The following is an 18,712-nucleotide window of genomic DNA, read 5'->3' as shown; positions in this document are numbered from 1 at the left end:
TTGATGTACCGCTCACTGAGTTCGATCAAATATTTTCTTATTTATTAGACCGTCTCTGGTTTTATATTCTTATGTGTGTAGGCTCCATGCCTATGTTAGGCTTGTGCAGCCTCTTTAAAGGCCTTTTAAAAATACTATAAAATGTCATTTTGTTAGGCTATCTTTACAGTCAATGCAAAGTAGACACCCAGTGCATTGTTTCAGGGATTTGAAAAATGCCACCACAATTCTTTGGAGGTGTATCAATATAGTTTTGTTTTATTTTTCAGAAATAAAGTCATTGACACATCCTCCGAACCAACACAATAACAACCTTGTTGAGAAAGAGGGCAATTCTGGTCAGATAAAGAATACCTAGAAAGGTTTGCAGATAAGAAGACCTGAAAAGAATAACCTTTGAGTTCAACATGCAGGGCAAGTCCAACTTAACACAGAACATAAACTGTTAAAGCAAGATAACATGGCAAATAGATGAAAAATAAAATAAAATAAACCAAAAGAAAACCACTTTCTGGTCAAACATACGGCTTAGGAAAAAAAATGTAACTGCATGATTTAATGTTCTCTTCAATGTCAACATCGACAATCATTATGGCTTGCTGGTTTGCGTAGTCATGTTCATAAAGGCTTTATTTTCAAATATAAAATGTATTCTGTATTGTTCAGGGAGAAAAGGACACAGGCCTATATGACCAATTTGCAAAGTGATAATGCACAAAATGCTACTCCCCTTTATCATTACATTTACAAAAAAATCATATCAGCTCCTGCAGTAAACATGTCCACGTGTCAACACATACACAACAGAAACTCATCTATAAACCTTAATACCGACGTTCCAACCACAACAATGCCTGCATTTGTAACCCTGGGCCATACAGTTTGGAAGTGTCTCTGCTTGAGATTGCGCGAGTTGAAATGATAACAATTCATTAACAACCAAGAGAACATCTTTTACAAATTATACAAAGGAAACCAGGTCTTTGTGTGGACTGGTCAAAAGTTATAAGCAAGGACATTTCAAAACATCCTAACATGGGGTCAAAACCATTGCATTGTTGGTGGCAGTTTAAGTTCACCATACAGAGGGTTTGTGTTGTTAATCTCAGTTTAGATTTTAACACATTCCAAAATGAATATTTTGAAAGATTTTCATAACGAGATTCAACTGACACCAAAGAGGCATGGCCAACCTACAGCAATTACATTATGGTAAGGCTTCTCATGGTCACTTTCATCAACAACTAAAGGGGGGAAACATAAAAAAACACTGCCAACTCATTGCTGGCTGTCTGGATTCACAGGTTTTGTTTTTCCTTAAAAACAAGTCACTGATACATGAACTGTAAAAAAGTAGCTGCCGAAAATATCAAACACAAACGTTTCCTGTTTTGCTTCAACGTCTCTTAAAAAGAAATTGAAAGACAAAAATGCTTTGGAGGGTTTAATGGAAAATATAATTCTTGCTGAACTGAAAATAAAATGATCTTTGGTCTACCTACAGGTTCCCTTTCAACTCATCCTGTGTTTCTATGTGAATGGCCATTTTAGACTGGACTGTTAAATTGACGAGTTTGCAACCCTCTGAAACCAACTCACTGCCTTACATCCCACAGACATATAACCAAAATAAGTTAAAAGGAGTGACATTCACAACGTTGTTTTTTCCATCTGAATGACAGACACTCCCTTGTTAAGCCCCTCACCCTCTCGTTTGTTTACGCTCAATTCCAACTTGCATGCACCCACCTGGGATTTAAGGGGGAAATTCCAAGAACATGGGTAAGTGATAATTGTGACTAAATTGGCTTACAGAAAATGGTAACCCTGCTAATAGTTAGCCTGCTGCCATAACTTCTTTAAGAAAATCAGGGCTCCAGGCTCTTTTATTAGCTGATTTAGAACAACGTCCAGGTTAACTTTTACCTGGTTTGCTACTGAACCACCTTCTTGGAATAGCCTTCAACAGCGCCCTCTCACCTCAAACGTTGAGCATATGCACAGTACATATCTGTGCAATCTTAACAGACAAAAACTAAGCAAAGGGAACAAACAAACAAATAAAAACAAATACAACACAGAGTATAAATCATGGGGGTGGCAGGGACCGGGTACAAAAAAAAAATATATATATATAAAATGTACTTCAGTACAATAAAGACTTGCTAGTGCTTACTTGTGGACATGTAGTTGGGGGGAAAAAACAAATTAACAAAAAAAACAAAAAACTGAGTTTGTTTTGTGTGGTTAAAGGTTTGTGGTGTTGTCCGAGACATTCTCAGCGGCTGTTCTGTGTGTCAGGGAGCTGCACTGTGGAGTGGTGGTGCTCTGCTGGCTTTGATGCTCTGGCAGTGTGTCTCTAAGGCTTGGTTTCTCTTTCTCCTCCTGCTCCTCCTCCTGCTCCTCCTCCTTGTTATTCTTCTCCTCCTCCAGCACAGGTGTACATGTGTTCTCAGTGCCTCTACTCTCCCCCTCCTCTTCTCTTCTGTCCCCCTCCTCTCCGTCCGCCCTCTCTCCGTTCTCCTCCTCCTCCTCCTCTTCCTCTTCTTCCAGTCCTTCTTCACTGCCGCAGGAGTCTTCGCTGTCGCACGAGCTGGACGACTCGTCTTCAGAGTTGGAGTAAACTTCGGCGCCGTGGAAGATGTAGTGATTTGGTGCTTGGAACAGGTACTGAGAGCCTGAGAGTGGTAAACACAGTATTATTATTTACACGCTTAGTCCACACGGTATATAGTACCTGCCTACACACATCAATGCACAAGTCCAATTTAACCACAGGCTATACTTCTATGCATGTAGCAAAATGGAAAAAAACATCATATTGTAAGCATAATAGCAATTGTAATCATGACAGTAAACCAACATCCAATTCAGAAAACTTTCCTTATAATCAGAAGAACTGAAGCATTCCGGAGCAAAATATCAGCTATATAGACAGGTTAACTTGGAAAAAGGGCTAGATCTCCTTATTAGGACGTGTGAATGGGCAGCATAAGGTTTGGGAAAACCAAAGAGAAATTACACACTGGACTTAAGAAATTACACGCCAAAACGTCTACTAGAGAAACACCAAGGTCCGTTTTCTCACAACTTTTCAAATCAATAATGTAAAATATAACCATCACAGATACAGTATATATGATCATATTTTAAAAATCAAAACACGACTGAGACAACTTAGACTAACACAGATATGAACATAAGTAGGAGACTTACTCTCAAGGCGTTTGCTGATCGGACTCCGGCAGAGTCTGTTAAACCAGCATCGTCTGCGTGCCGCTTCTTTCGCTGCTAAGGCCTTGTCTTTTTGTGCGTCTTCCGAGTCTTGCGTGTGTGATGACGTTCTCATCCCCTCGGGGGACTGTATATTCGAAGAGGGCTCTGCAATTTTTTCCGCCGCTGTCTCTGTCGCCGCACTTGTCTGCGTTGTGCCACCCGTCTCGTCCAGGGATGCCAAGTCTGCATTAGTGTGCGTGGGCTGCTCTGGGGCTGGGGCTGGTTGGGAAGGCTGGACTGGAGCTGGAACTGGGGCTGGTTGGGAAGGCAGGGTTGCCTGGGCTAGAGCTGAGGCTGAGGCTGAAGCTGGTTGGGAAGGCTGGTCTGGGGCTGACGGGGCTGGCTGAGTGCGGTTGGCAGGGGAGGCGTGGGCGGTGTCTTCCTCAGGCAGGGGCGGCGTGGGTTGCGTGGGGAGCAGCACAGGTCGCGGGGGCTTCTCTGTGATCTCTGACAGCCTGGAGGACGTGTGGCACAGCTTCTCGAAGTCGCCGCCCAGCCGGTGGCAGAGCTCGTTGACAATGACGTCACAGTCGCCCAGCAGCTCAACGTCGAAGTTGAGGTGCTGCAGCTGCTCGCGGTTGATCAGTACCTGAGGCACTTCATGCGGGACGGAGCCTGTCGCCACAAAACAACAAAGTGGCATTTAAGTTTAAAACACAGTTTTTCCACTTCATGCAAAATGGGGCTTGCAGCTAGAAAATAACATAATGGCTGTGTTCCAAACAGCTAATTTCACTGCCGTTTCAGTCGACTAACGGGAAATTGGGTCATTGAGAGTCATTCCAAGCGAAAACAGGTTTATTTGAAATTTAAAGGTAATGGGTCTATTTTAATATGCATGGTACTGATATACTGTGCTAACTGTGCATGACATTTTAAGACTGAGGACGAGCCACACAAATTGAAATGTCTCAAATATTTATGTAAATTGCATCAATCTTTGCATTTTTTAGATAATTCCGACAAGATTGTTTTTGACATGTGATGAGACCAGTACTCCGGTTATAAGACTAAAGGGAAAAAGTGACAAGAGATGCGACCACTGTGAAAACATACTTGGGATGAGTGCCACGGGCCGCACTTTTAAAGAGGAGCCGATGACGATGAGAAGATCCACCTCGTCCTTGTCCTGCTTCATTGCCCTGTGGAAAAACTCTGGAAGGTTCTCCCCGAAAAACACGATGTCTGGCTTCATGATGGCGAGTGGGATGTCAGGCGGACATCTCGGGCAACGCGGGACAACCTGTCATACATTACACCAGTCAGTCTCACTGAAATGTACACGCCCCCGTACGTTCAAAACACATTATGGAAGTGAAACGGTGCAGGGGGGAAAAGTGTACCTGATTGAGAACGTCTTCAGAGATGATTTCACAGTCCACTTTGTATTTGCAGATGAGACAGGACGCTGTTGCAAATGAGCCTGTGACAGGAAACAAAAAAATGTGACAATGTTTAAGCAGGATTTTCATTTCCCTGAACTTATTTGTTGCATTGGGTCTGCAATGTTTTTCATTTTAATGTGAGCTTAGTGTTTTATTCATGCACAGTTCACGTGGGGATTTTATCCTTTCAACAATTAACTGATTTATTGGGAATGGCTGGATCACATACATACAGTATGTGTAGATTATTTTCAAAGTGGGGCTTTTTGAAACTTTTTTTTATGACGGTGAAGAGGAGTAGTTGGGAGAGAGAGAGATGGGGCAGGGCCGGGAAATGGCCTAGGCACAACTTCAATCTTCAATCCCCATGAATATGGTACGGGTGCTCTATGCGGTGTGCCACAACAGCACCCCTCTGTGTAATGTGTGTAACTTGACATGGATGTAAAAGGTACCATGGCACTGGATGACTCTCTGCACGCCAGCGCCCTGCTCCAGAGTGTCGATGTTCTGGGTGTAGTTCCGTAGCAGCTTGCCCTGCTGGTCCAGCATGGCAATGAACTTATGACATGGGGACGGCTGAAACTGGCCGGGGTAAATTTCCTGCCAAACATATTTTTAAAGCATACGTTAGAAATTGCACAATATCAACAATTGTTATCTAAAATAGGTAGAGGTACATTAGCTGCACTGCCAGGTTAACAATTGTGAAGTGCCTTACATACTCTATGTACCTTTTTGTCATGTCTTTTATATGATCATATTAAGTAAATAAATTAACAGATCAATGCCAGTGGGGTCTTGACTACAGTAACCTCTTGTGACTGTAATGGATCAACTAGATGACATCCCATGTATGCAATAAATATGGATACAAAATGTACAATTGATACTATAATACCTATAAAATATATGCAGTAAAGTGTTTATATATGTAGAATCTATGTATATAAATATAAAGTACAAAGAATATAAAGAAAGTGCATAATATTACAATGTTGACATTGGCCTCAAAACCAAACGTACCTTGGCAAACTTGAAGAAAGGCCTTGGGTCTCGTCTGAAGTATTCAATATCAAACATTGCTTGAGGGTCTGGAAGATCTGGAAAATCTATTGCGAGTCTAGCGTATATGCCATCACGAGAACGGAAATCCGGAATCCCACAGGAAACTGACACCTGTTGGATTGTAAAACAGGATTAAAACAGGTTATCGTCATGCGAATTCCACAAACCTCTGACAACAGCGAGTCAAAAAAAATATGTAAAGCGATTTATGGGTATTATGTACAGATTATTGATTACATATCACATATCCACTAGTCCACAACTGCCCCCTGACCCAAAATATTTTTTCCCCAAATGGTTGAACAAAAGAGTCAAGCACACACACCCCGGCTCCCGTTAGGACAAGGATCTTCTTGCTTTCTTGGAGTAACCTCACGACATCGTCAAGCGTGTTGATGTCTTTCCTCTTTTTTCTTTTCGGCGGCTCGGAGATGTTGATGATGATCTGCCACAGCGTCATGTCGTCCAGGTCAGGAGGAAGCACGGTGTCGGGAAGCAGGTCCCTCAGGATCGTCCGAGGGTCTGTCTCCATCATGATATGCTGCTGAATGAAACTGTAGGAGCCTGTTAAAAAATGTACAAGGTGAGACAGTCTTTAATTGTTTTTCTTTAACAAGAAGCACATTTCAAAGGTCAAAGTATTACACTTAAAAGATCAAAGTGTAACACTTTCAAACAATGTCATCGTCATAACAACATTATATTTCCAATGTGTTTAAAAGTGTTTTTAAGTGAAACAATTTGATTTTGATTATCAAAATAATAGACATGATCATTGCATTTCCTAACCAAGCAGCCGTATAGAACATTGCTACATTAATTGAGCATGGGGCGTTTAAGGACACACTAATGGGTGTGGAGTGTGGTGTCGTGTGGCCTGGAGTCTGGAGCAGTGTTGCCAGATGTACGATAATTATCGTATTTGTACCATAATTGTGTCCATTCTATCCTATGCATGATCAAAAAAACAGGATGTAAGATTATTTCAGAGTGGTCATTCAGTTCATTTAGATGGCTTGAAACAACAATTTTGTTGTACGAGAATTTCCTCCCAAAAAAAACAAATTTTGGTACAATTATTCAGCCTTGTCCATCTGGCAACACTGGTCTGGAGTCTTGCTTGCTCCATACCTATCTGTGGTCTGGGGGTCCAGTCACTGGAGCTGGCGTGAGATGAGCGGTCGTCATCCTCATCATCGCAGTCTGGGGATGCAAAGCCATTCAGAGGGAACCCACTGACGGGACCAGCATGTGCTGTTGACAAACAAACAGAGAAAGACACTCAAAAGTCAACGAGGGTCCTTGTGTATTTGCTGCTTACGCCTTCAGTATAATTCAGGCATAAGTTAATAGTGGGGCAGGAAAACCTGATCAGAAACATTCAGAAAACACAGCTCATTGATTACGGTTTCTCAGGCCTGCTCAAAATTTCAAACAAAGTGAACAGTAATCAGTGTGCAGTGCTGTCTGAATAGTCGTTCCCCAAACAAACAAGTTAGTAAAAGATATGTGACATGAAACATGAATATCAGACATTCAGGGGGCTGTGGCTTTATATAAAGCATACTCTCACAGAGATAACCATTTCGAATCCTCACACCCACCACACAATACATGCACACAATCATGAATATAATTGGGGTGCCAAACACAATGAAATACTCCTAAGAAAACAAATGTGTGCTTAAAAACCACACCAGTCTCACTCCCATCAAATGTGTAACCTAATTTCACGGAATTGACCAACTTGTGTCCTGGAATTTGACTTATGATCAACAAATTCAAGTGATGGTAGAGGGTTCAAAGATGTCAATCAATTCAAGACATTCTTCTTGTTCCAGGCCATGCTCGTGCCTGTGATCAGTTCTGTGGATGCTTTATTCATTGACCACACAGATAAGTTGAGACAAATGTCTGTCAACATCGCGTTTGAGGTCAACACCCCCTTCTCACCTAGCTGCATCCTTCTAGTCAGGAAGATAAACTAGAAACACACTTCTATAGAACTTGAACAACACTGGTTAGTAACCAGCCTACTTTTGCTAAGGGTCTTTAGCAAATGTGAAGTTTTGTTTAGGAACATTAGCAGCAACCAGCAGCAGGCGACTGTTCTATTTACAACCAGGTGGGCTAGTTCTTGAGCCTCAGGTCATCGCGTTTACAAGTGTTCATTTTTTGTCAACTTTTCAAAAGTGAGTAAGCCAGGTGAAGGCACTTGCACCATTATACTTTTAATTAATGAAGCATTTACATTGATTTGTAATTGATAGCTATCGCAGTTCAAAAACATTCACTTTGAATAAAAGCGAATGTAGCTAGCAGAGCTAGCTATGCTATAACAACTGTAGCTACCATCAACTAAAAACACAACACCATTTGGCCAGGGTGCAATTGGATAGCTTGTTGCAAATAGCTAGCAATCTGACGGCAGGGAACCCAACATTTTCCGGAGGTATGCAAAAGGCATGCACCGCGGAAATGGCCCAAGTCCGCCAAAACTTGAAAGGCAAGTAACTTGACAACACACTACCTGCGAGTCCCTCGTCTTGCCCAGGCACCGAGGTCCGCTCAATGCCCAAAACATTTTCACCGTGTTGCGGGACTAACAGCCCATTGTCTCCGCCTAGTGTTTCTGTGGCCTGTCCCACCGCCATCGCCGGCTCAACCTCCTCGGCAGACCGCGCTGGAGTCGCCGCCGCCCAATTCTCTTCGGTCTCCGTTCTGCACATTCCTTGATCTTTTTCAACAATTTGAAGTCCACATTCAACCGATATGCCCATCCTGGGTTTTTTAAGAACAGGCTCATCAGATTCCGGCGTCCTGGTCTTAGCTCCAACAACAATATTCTCTCCGTCCGCCATCTTCAACTCTACCGAGCCGCTGTAATGGCCCAGCGCTGTAAAAATTCTTCCGTCACTGTGCGCTCGACAGCTGGGATATTTAAATGGCGCATGCGACTTTCTCTGGCTCACCGCTAGTGCGCGCCTGCTCACAAAATAGTACATTTCCTACAATGTAGCTGCTAGTCAGTGGAGAATGCGTCTGGAAATTATAAAAAACAAACACAAACAAACAAAAAACATAACAGAAATACACTATAAACAAACTATGGAGTCTATTTTCCTACTTCCGTCTCGGGCTGCAAGTGTGGAATAAAATAAGATTTAATTATTTGTCATTATGTGGGAAAAAATGTTCTTTGTACTTTTGCACTGGTTGACATTGTAATGTTTGTTTTCTTCAATTGTGTGTGGTCGGCTGATTACAGTGCTCTGATAATGGTAGCCATATGGCCAGTCAGAAATGCAATAAATAAATAAATAAATTCATAACTCAAATGCATGACTATCATATTGAACAGTTTTGTTTAGCTGTAGGCTATGGGTTTCAGATTCTGTTTCTATGTGCCATGTCAGTGCACTGATGTATTTTAAGATGTATAAAACATACATCAGATAATAATTTCATTATGTGAAGACAAAGTTGATATTCATTTTGCAAATATTATAATATTTGCAAATATTATGTTTTCGTTAAATAGCAATATTTTGATGACGCACACAAGCTGATGAACTGTGAGAAAAATTAAGTTCACTGGATTGTAAAAGAAAGCTGTAAAAGCAAATGCACTGAACTTGCATCCCATACCCAAGTATTGTGAGACTCTACGTTCAAGCTTTTTGAAGGTTTCTTATTGCCAAAATGTAAACATACAAAGTATTCTCTCATGCAAATATATTCAGGCTGTGCATAACTCCTTCTTACCATGAAAGAAAATAGAATGAAGGTCAAACCAAAAAAGGACAACATGACTGAGAATTACAAAAGTAGTGTCATAATTGTCATTACCATACGAGTCCGAGCTTTGGAGCTGGACTTCTGGGTACCAAATGTGTGCTCTGACCGCTACACTAAAAAGCTGTCCTCGATGATGTGACAGTCTGAGGACCTCTGATGAGCAGACCCTCCAATACTTATTCCATGCAGGCCGCGTATCCCACATTCCACACTCCACACAATAGATCCCTTACACCAGGGTAATTTATCCTGACGTGTTCGATCAGCACACATCCACAACCCCAGTTCTAGTGGTGGTAACAACACATTCAAAAAAGGGGTTTGATGTGCTGTCAGAAGAATGGGCTTTAAATTACCTTTGCAGGAGTACTGCAGACATCCGCTGCAAAATTAATATTTGAAGTGCAAGTTAAGTCTAAAAAAATTCTCCAAATATAACACAGTAGTGAAACACCTAAACCAAATCACCACGAAATGATAGGCTGCCCCCTTGCCAGGTGAGGCATAAATGCAATTTCGCTGAGTGAATTGTGTGCTGTGTTACAATAGCAATGGGACTTTCCCAGTGTTTTTTTTCTCTCACCTTCATTAAAACATATTTAAGATACAATTTCCATTAGCTCACCTTTGTGCCATGGAACATAAGCCAAAAGTGTTGTCCAATGTAAATAAGGAGCGCAATGTCACAGCAAATGTTTTCAATTCTATTTCAAACAATTAAAATATATTTACAGAAAAGAGAAAGTGAACAGCAGTCAGCTCTGCAGTACAGTGCCTGCCTACACATCCACGGTACATACGAAGAATGTCACCGATGGATACAGTTAATTGGATGAAGGACACAACATACACCATACAGGATGATATGAGGTGGGTGCAATGAAGGACTAGAGATAAAAGATGGATCAGTAAGTGAATTGCCATCCAACTTGATGATGCTCATTTGAGTTTTGGGTAAGAAATTATCACCTGAAAGCAAGAAGTAATTTATGTGGAGAATTGAATGGAAACCCAGCTGATTCAGGCACTGGTTAGTTTTTAAATGTAGATTTGTTTTATCAGTTTGTGGATGCGGATACAAAAAAATGTACCAAAATTACCAAAATGTATTTCTTTAGACAGGCAGGCTTTCCCTTCACAGGAGTGCAATGTGCATTAGTGGCTGAGTCAGTTATTAAATGTAGATCACTATTCAGATATTTGTCGTTTGTAACAAAAAGAAATCTATTTATTGCATAAAGGTTTCAACACGTGTGGATGGTGTGATACATGTTATATATGTTCACACTGATTAATGAGGACCAGGTGCACTTTGACATACATTATTATCAGACATACTTTGAACAGAAGAAAAGTATACAGGGGTATTTATCCGTGTCCAGTGTAGAGCAGTCCCTTTGAAACCCAAAGTCTTTAAAAACTGAACTGGCAGAGGTGCATGATTCCATCAGGAACTGAAAGGTCTTCACCATGGCAGGAACAGCTGGGCTGAGCAGTCAATACAAAGGACAAAAAGGGAGAAAAAAGGTCATACCAGTTAGTGCAACAATTTAACACGTGGTTATACAAGAGCATTTTGTAGCTAGCAACAATGTAACCTTTGCCAACACAGCTCGGGTAGTAAACGGACATTTCAAACACGTAGGCCTAGGCAAATCTAGGCCTACATCCTTTACACACTGATTGCAAGACGACACAACATACCTGGTTACTCGAGGCATAATTGTACACTCTGTACAGCCTCATGCCAAGTCTAGCTTCTTCTGTGTCTCCGCCAGCTTATCTTGGAGTCTTTTCTTGCGCCAGTCAAGGAACTTTCGTCGCATTCTGTTGGCTTGCCAGCCGGCGAGGAAACCTGTCGCGAAGGAGACGGCGATAGCGACTTGAAGAGTTCTCTCCGACACCTCTGCCATCTTCACCTCTGTGTTCGAAAAGGCCGTTCACCTTAAAGCGATCTCTACAGTGTATGTTCTGTTTGACAGGACTTTAAGGTTGGCGTTCATGGGCCACCCATGTGTGTATAGTCACGTGATATGCGTTCTACAGCCCGCCTCGCAGTACAAACAGTTCGGAGTGACCCGCGAATGTCGAAGTCAAGGAGGCTATCTAATAATAATAATTGAGCAAAAGTCTTCAATTAGACATGATAAGGATACAATAATTAATCAACGACACACACAATTAATTATTAGGACTAGCGACTGCAATAATTCCAAAAGCAACACAACACGTAGCCTATGCTTAAGTTATTGTAGGTAGAGCCTAGCCTATATATGCCCTATGCAGTGCACTTGGTTGCACGTTGACAAAAAGATTGTAGTGCATTTATGCATTTAACTTAGGCACGTGTCACAGGGGTCAAGTAATTTGTTTTAGTTAATTTTGGGTTGACAATTGCCCGTGACCAGGCAACACCATTGATGGACAAGAATGTGGCAGGCAGAGGAATGATCACAGACACAAGGATATGGTTTCACATTTATTCACCATAAATACAACAATATTAAAACAGTTGAAAGTCCAAGTCCAAAGTCCACACTAGCCTACCCCTTCCCATGAGTCTCAATGTCCTTTGATCAGTCCCATAGCCTACCACCAGCCGGTAGGAATGATCTTCTGCAGCCACTTCTCCCAACCACAGGAACCCGTCTTCAGCCATCATACTTCAACCAGGAGTTTGCAGGCTCTCAGTCACAGTCGGTAGTTCAGATAGCCAGCGTCAGGTACACTCAGGGCCAGCAGCAGGTACAGCAGCGTAGACACAGGGCATGCAGCGAGCAGGAGCACAAGCAGTCAGCTGAGGAACATCACCGCCATGGTGAAACTGCAGTCCAACCAGTGGGAGGGCAGCAAGCGTAGCGAGCGAACCCAGTTCAGTCACACCGGACCTGCAACAATGAAAGGAACTCGGCAGCGAGGGGGGTCCAAGCAGCACAGCCAAACATGAAATTAGTGCAATGGGCTCGTAGCCACTTACTTCGGCCGGGCACAGACAGAGTCCATGGCCTGGAGTCGTGGTGAGCGCCTAACCTCCATAACAGCAGCCAGGGTCCTGGACAGGCTTCTCCGTAGCCTCTTCATGGGCGCAGACAAAGTCAATCAACCCGCAATGTCCAGTCTTCGTCCATCCACTGCCGCTGTGGCTTCCCCCTCTGCTGAGCTCGGTCAACCTGCCTGCTCCCGCTCTGCAACTCTGTGTCTGGCATCTGCAGTCACCACCTGTCTTGGCATTTATATAGAGGTGCAGTAACACAACCCACCTGTACCACACTAATTGGCCTACTCACCAGATTGGTGGAAAGTTAATTGGTCCATTGTCCCTCATTATCAGATTGACACTAGGAAGCACTGGGAGTTAACAAAAGCACACAAAGTGAGAATCAATGTAAAATCAAAACACAGCAACATAAAAAGAAGTGAATTGACACAACACAGCAAAGTAAATCAAATGCAAAATAACACACAGGTGACACACGCTCTCACTCAACATGGTATTCATTATACTTTTTTTTATTCCCCGTCCAAAACTTGTTGGGTGTATTCACCAGTGATGGGCATAATGGATCAGCCTAATAGTTATTAGTTCCATAGGCTATTCCAAATGACCGGTACTTGGTTTTACCTGTCCAATTCAGCCATGTGATTGGCTGGTTAAATTATCATCTGGTTGAATTGGACAGGTAAAACTAGGACATTTTTTGCAATATTGGATTGTAATGCATCTATTTTGCCTATCACTGCTATTCACATAGCCTATTGGTGCGTTCTTCTCTATTCTAATTTTCCATTCTTAAAATGTAGTCTAGGCTACATAAAGAAGGCAAGACAAGCACAGTCTTTTCTAGAGCAATGGCGAATATTTTTGTTGGGCTATTTATTGCCGTTTTATTATAAGCACCTACTATACCCAGTTAGTCGGCGAGGGAGGGGAGGGGTGCATTAATAGCCTGCCTACCCTGCTGCTCAATGCATAGCCTTTCTGGTCCATGGTCTTGTCGAGAGGGATTCAGATTCACGCCATCCAGGTTGCCACGCAACAGTATGTACGCAAGGGCGCGGTGCATGATGGGTGTATCCGTGTGATGCTGAATCAGAGCTGAAGCGGAGAACGGGGAGGATGGGAAATGGTGCAGCATCAACGAAGAAAAAACCGCATCGGCCCTGGGAAAGAAATGATGCGCCCAATCCAAACGCGTCCATCTGAGCTCTCACTTCGTCGGCTGGCGAGCAGGTTTGCACACCAGCCACTTTCTCTATTCCGTTTTGTTTGATCTACGTGTGGTTGCAGTCAGTTATCTGCCCTGAATTGGTGTGTTTCGTGTGTTGGCACCTTGTCAATACTGACCCTATGCATAGCGGGCGGGATGCCTGGGAGGGAGGCAAACGCCCATCGGATGCGCGCGCGTGCCATTGTGCGCTTGGCTGTGCGTTTTGGCACGTGTCAGTGAATCTCCGTTTAATTGCGCACATTTACGCAATATAAAAATCTGGCACAAAAGCGTAAGACATTCAATAACCGTTTTTTATGCCCCAACGACAATGGCTATGAATAATTGACATAAAGACAGAGAAAAAACGCTCGTCACAAATCGATTTGGGTGGACACAGGGAGATGTAGTATTGAGCGCAAAAATCCGTCCCATTCTTAGCGCTGGATGACTTTTCTTTGTGAAACGACATTTCCCAGACTGCTCTTTGCAACCCATAATAGCAAGGGAATGCTCGCCTTGTTGTCCTTCACATTAGATTATTAAAATATCTCCAATGGGCAATAAAAGAAAGTCTTACCACGGGCGGGGTAAGCATTAAAGGATATCTATTGGGCCTGGACATGTATAAGGCGGGACCAGTCGTTGGGATGATTTGGATGCTTGGCTCAGGGGCGACGTGCGCCGCCTGTCGCAACTTGGGTATAGTACCTCTACTTGCTCGCCGCGTTCTCAACGCTGCACTGCGGAGGAAAGGAGGAGAGCAGCTGGGCAAGACGCACGACCATGCTGGAAATACAGTGATAATGCATGTTTAGAGAAGGGGTGTGATAGACTACAATGTAATGTAGGGCACGAATAAATATGCGCCCTTGTTGTCACAGGCTTCGGATGAACGGTAAAACAGCCTATACGAGAGCTAGCCATCATTGGTGATGCATTGGACTGCGAAGAATTGTGCAGTTTGCGTTTCCAGTAACACGCTCATCGGTTACAGCAGATGCATGTGATGAGTGTGTTAGTCCTTTTGCAGTTCACTATTTAATAGAGCGATTGACCAGCAGTGACTGTCGTAAATATTGACCGTTTGGGTTGATAGAAATAAAAGCGCCAGGTGTAGGCTACAACAGTTCTCTGGGCCTATGCATGCTAAAATGACAGAATGCCAGCTTCCCACCGGTACCTCTGCAGTTCTGCGCCATCAAGGATGCTTGTAGACTCTGCGCTCCTACACAGTCCCCGATGAAGGTTACAAAAAGAAAGCGTAAAGGATCATTGCGCTTTCTCGCCCTTTGCGCCAGGTAATATATAAACATTTCTGTTTGGATGCATAATGAGTTTTGATTAGCCTATAATGAAAAAATGTCAACCCTAAACGGATCAATTTACAGTGCAGACGTATTACAGCCTACCATTGCCAATGTTTAGCTCAGCGAATGGCATACGTACAGTAGGCTATATGGAAAATTTCAACCGACTTTGTTTTTGTCATAGTACAGATTTGTTTTAAGTGTGGTTGAAATGTGTTTTGGCGTCATGTCGTTGCCGTTCGCAATAGTTCTGGTAGAAAGTTCAAGGCACATGTAATTATGTTGGCGATACCCTTACGGAAGGAAAATATATTTTTGAATATATGAAATGAAAATATATTATAATATACTACAATATATTGTTTGCCAATATATCATTTTATATTGTACAGCAGTATATTGCACAATATAAAGTGATATATTTTGCGGTATACGAGAATATAGACATTATTGCCGTTTTCGTATATTGACTTATGTATTGCATTATACTGTGAAATATATTGTTGGATATATGGAATTATATCCCATATAGTATATGACTTATTGATAAATCATATATTGATTTATGTATTGTATTATACTGTACAATATATTGTTGCATATATTGAATTATACCCCATAGTATATGGCTTATTGATGAATCATATATTGATTAATGTATAGCATTATACTGTACACACAATATACTGTACAGTATATTACTGCATATATTGAATTATACCCATAATATATGGCTACTGATGAATCATATATTGAATAATGTATTGCATTATACTGTACAGTATATTACTGCATATATGGAATTATACCCCATAATATATGGCTTATTGATGAATCATATATTGATTAATGTATTGCATTATACTGTACAGTATATTACTGCATATATTGAATTATATCCCATAATATATGGCTTATTGATGAATCATATATTGATTTATGTATTGCATTATACTGTAAAGTATACTGTTGCATATATTGGATTATATCCCATAGTATATGGCTTATTAATTAAATCATATATTGACTTATGTATTGTATTACACTACACAATATACTGTAACGTACTTTATACAAGGCATTTATGAAGTAATGTAATTACAACAATGACCAAACATCAATTCAATTCATTCAACTGTTGACATTGGTTTATTAAAAACATGAAACCAACCGACCCTTTAACACCACCGCTCACACATGCAGAGACAGAGGGGCAGACAGCCGCCAACAGGCCAAATGCTGGTGAAACTTGCCTGTGGCCAGTAACAATTTCAGTCTCCCACTTTGGCCAGTAACTTGTACTTAATGTAAATGCAGAAATATTCTTATAAAAACCCCCCCAAAAAACAAAAAAAACCCCAAATAAAACAAAAAGAAAACAAAACAAAAACTGTGGCTGTGGCCGGTAAGCGAAACACCTCACATAAAGCACTGGCACACATGCACGCGTGCACACACACAAACACATACGCGTGCCCGCGCCCACACACACACACACACACACACACACACACACACACCCGCGCGTGCGCACACACACACACACACCTTCAGATANATTTAAAAAAAAAGTGAAGGTGAATTCAGGGGCAGACCGCCCGCAGCCTCAGTCACTCAAGGTCAACAAGAGGGCTCATAGGCCTGTCCATGGACTTCTTTTTCTCTTGGTGAAGCAGTTCACAGATTTAGCGACATCCGGATCTCCCCCATCCTCGCACCTGGATGTGCCTGAGCAACAGCATCTGCAAAAGTAAAGTAAAAAAGAATGTTCACTCTCTAACCCATTGTGCAGGCGAGACGTTCCATTTCTTTTTCCGTTGGGAAGCGACAAGGAAGCAGAGGCTGGTGACGTAGACAAGCGAGGCGAGCGGGCGGGAAAGTTGGGCTCGGCTGAAAGATATAGACCAGGAGCCCAGGGGGGTCAGCCTAGTTGGGAAGGTTACCAATTTTTATGGGTACTATGATGTCTGGTATGGTCCCCAGATAGAGGAACAGCACGTCTGCCGGGTTCCCTCTGGTGGGTGTGGCCAGGGGGGCTGTAAAACTGGCACCCCAAAAATGGGCTAGATCAGTTGGTGAGGTTACCACTTGGAACCTGTTGTAAATCGTTCATCATAGTCCCCTGATAAAGAAATGACCACTGCCAGACATTTTTAGTGGTGGGTTACCCCCGGCAGACGCCCCCGTATGATGACACCCCCAAAAATGGGCTAGATCAGTTGGTGAGGTTACCACTTGGAACCTGTTGTAAATTGTTTGAGATGGTCCCCTGATTGAGGAATGGCCACTGCCAGACGTTTTTGATGGTGGGCGGGGCTTGCCAGACATCATTAATTGGGGGGCAAAAAATGGGCTAGATCAGCTGGTGAGGTTACCTCTTGAAACCTATCATGAATTGTTCATCATAGGCTGAATTCGAAACGGGAGGCAGTGACTCGATGACTCTCCTCCTACATAAACAGGTCACTGATCAGAGAGGCTAAGTCAGCTGATGAGGCAGCCGTTACGAACGGCACTAACGAGTGCGCCGTCTTGCGCATTTGATGTTACGGCGATTCTTGCGATTCTATGGGGGGAGTTACGTTCATCACGTTAGCGCTTAGCTTACGCATGCTATTTGAACGGTGAATGATCGTCAGACGGCGGAATCGTAAAATAGGCTATAAATAGATCTAGCGACAGCATATTTAGATACTACAATGTTGATTTATGCATTCGATTTTCAATATCTACATACATAACTGTCAGAATAAAGAATATGATAAGGTAGTAGCTTGGGTAGTAGCCATGTTTGTTTTTCAGGTTTCCGGTTGAGAGGGAGGTGGCGCACAGCATGTTGGGTACCAAGGCAGTGAAGTCAGCATCTGATGTATCCTTGAAATATCCTCGTTACGCCCACAAATGCAGTCAACTGCCGAGAGAGGAAATAAAGCAATTTTTCGTTTCGATCCACACTTCATGACTCGATGTCCAGTTAGCTCACTGGAAGGACAGCTGCCTTCCCCGTTTCGAATCGGGCCATATTCCCCTGATAGAGAAATGACCATTGGCAGACATTTTCAGTGGTGGGGGACCCCCGCCAGACGCCCCAATATGATGACACCCCCCAATATAGGCAAGGTCATTCACATAACCAGACATGGTACAAAAGGCAAACGACACACCACTTATTTTAGATAATTCCAATTAGGGAATTGATTGGAAGGGTCAACATGTTCATAGAATCTTGTTGTGGGTACTTTTTAGGACAAAAATGACTTAAATTTAACAAATATTACAAATCCGGACAGGAACCAGTTTGTAGGCTTTCAAAATCAATGCAAATATGACATGTTTCTGACTTAAAAGTGCATTGTGTAGAATGGTGGCCAGAATATTTCATTAATATTCACAAAATAATAAACCAATATGTATCATTATGAACAAAGTACAGTACGTTTTGTTGCTTAAATGTCTCTTTCAAAATGGCAGACAATGGAGAACAATGGAAAGTGCAATTGTCCTAGTCATAATGAATACTTAGAATTAGATGTTGGTAAGTATTCATAAAAAAGGTAATATTTTGAATGGGCGGTATGAATTCTGGGAAATAAACAACTAAAAATATTACTCTGGTGCACCTTTTAAGTAATGCATGGAGAAATTACGCTGACATTGAAGGCCTGTG

General features: G+C 42.3%; 1 protein-coding gene and 1 long non-coding RNA gene across 2 annotated transcripts; both read right to left on the bottom strand.

The window, feature by feature from the left end:
• Positions 1-242: 242 nt before the first annotated feature.
• Positions 243-8,676, bottom strand: sirt1 (sirtuin 1). The gene is made up of 9 exons (XM_063191940.1): positions 8,260-8,676; positions 6,861-6,983; positions 6,055-6,293; positions 5,688-5,840; positions 5,117-5,264; positions 4,620-4,699; positions 4,333-4,519; positions 3,217-3,891; positions 243-2,678 (listed from the first exon to the last, which is right to left on the bottom strand). Exons 1-9 carry the CDS (start codon positions 8,588-8,590, stop codon positions 2,248-2,250), a joined length of 2,367 nt encoding a protein of 788 aa, XP_063048010.1. The 5' UTR covers positions 8,591-8,676; the 3' UTR covers positions 243-2,247.
• Positions 8,677-10,210: 1,534 nt separating this feature from the next.
• LOC134441829 (uncharacterized) lies at positions 10,211-11,603 on the bottom strand. Its single transcript, XR_010033211.1, has 2 exons — positions 11,232-11,603; positions 10,211-11,015 (listed from the first exon to the last, which is right to left on the bottom strand). It is a non-coding gene; the product is annotated as an uncharacterized LOC134441829 (long non-coding RNA).
• Between the last annotated feature and the right edge of the window lie 7,109 nt (positions 11,604-18,712).

Source organism: Engraulis encrasicolus, chromosome 24 (assembly GCF_034702125.1).
Source record: "Engraulis encrasicolus isolate BLACKSEA-1 chromosome 24, IST_EnEncr_1.0, whole genome shotgun sequence".
NCBI lineage: Eukaryota > Metazoa > Chordata > Actinopteri > Clupeiformes > Engraulidae > Engraulis > Engraulis encrasicolus.
This window is presented reverse-complemented; position numbering and strand designations above follow the sequence as displayed.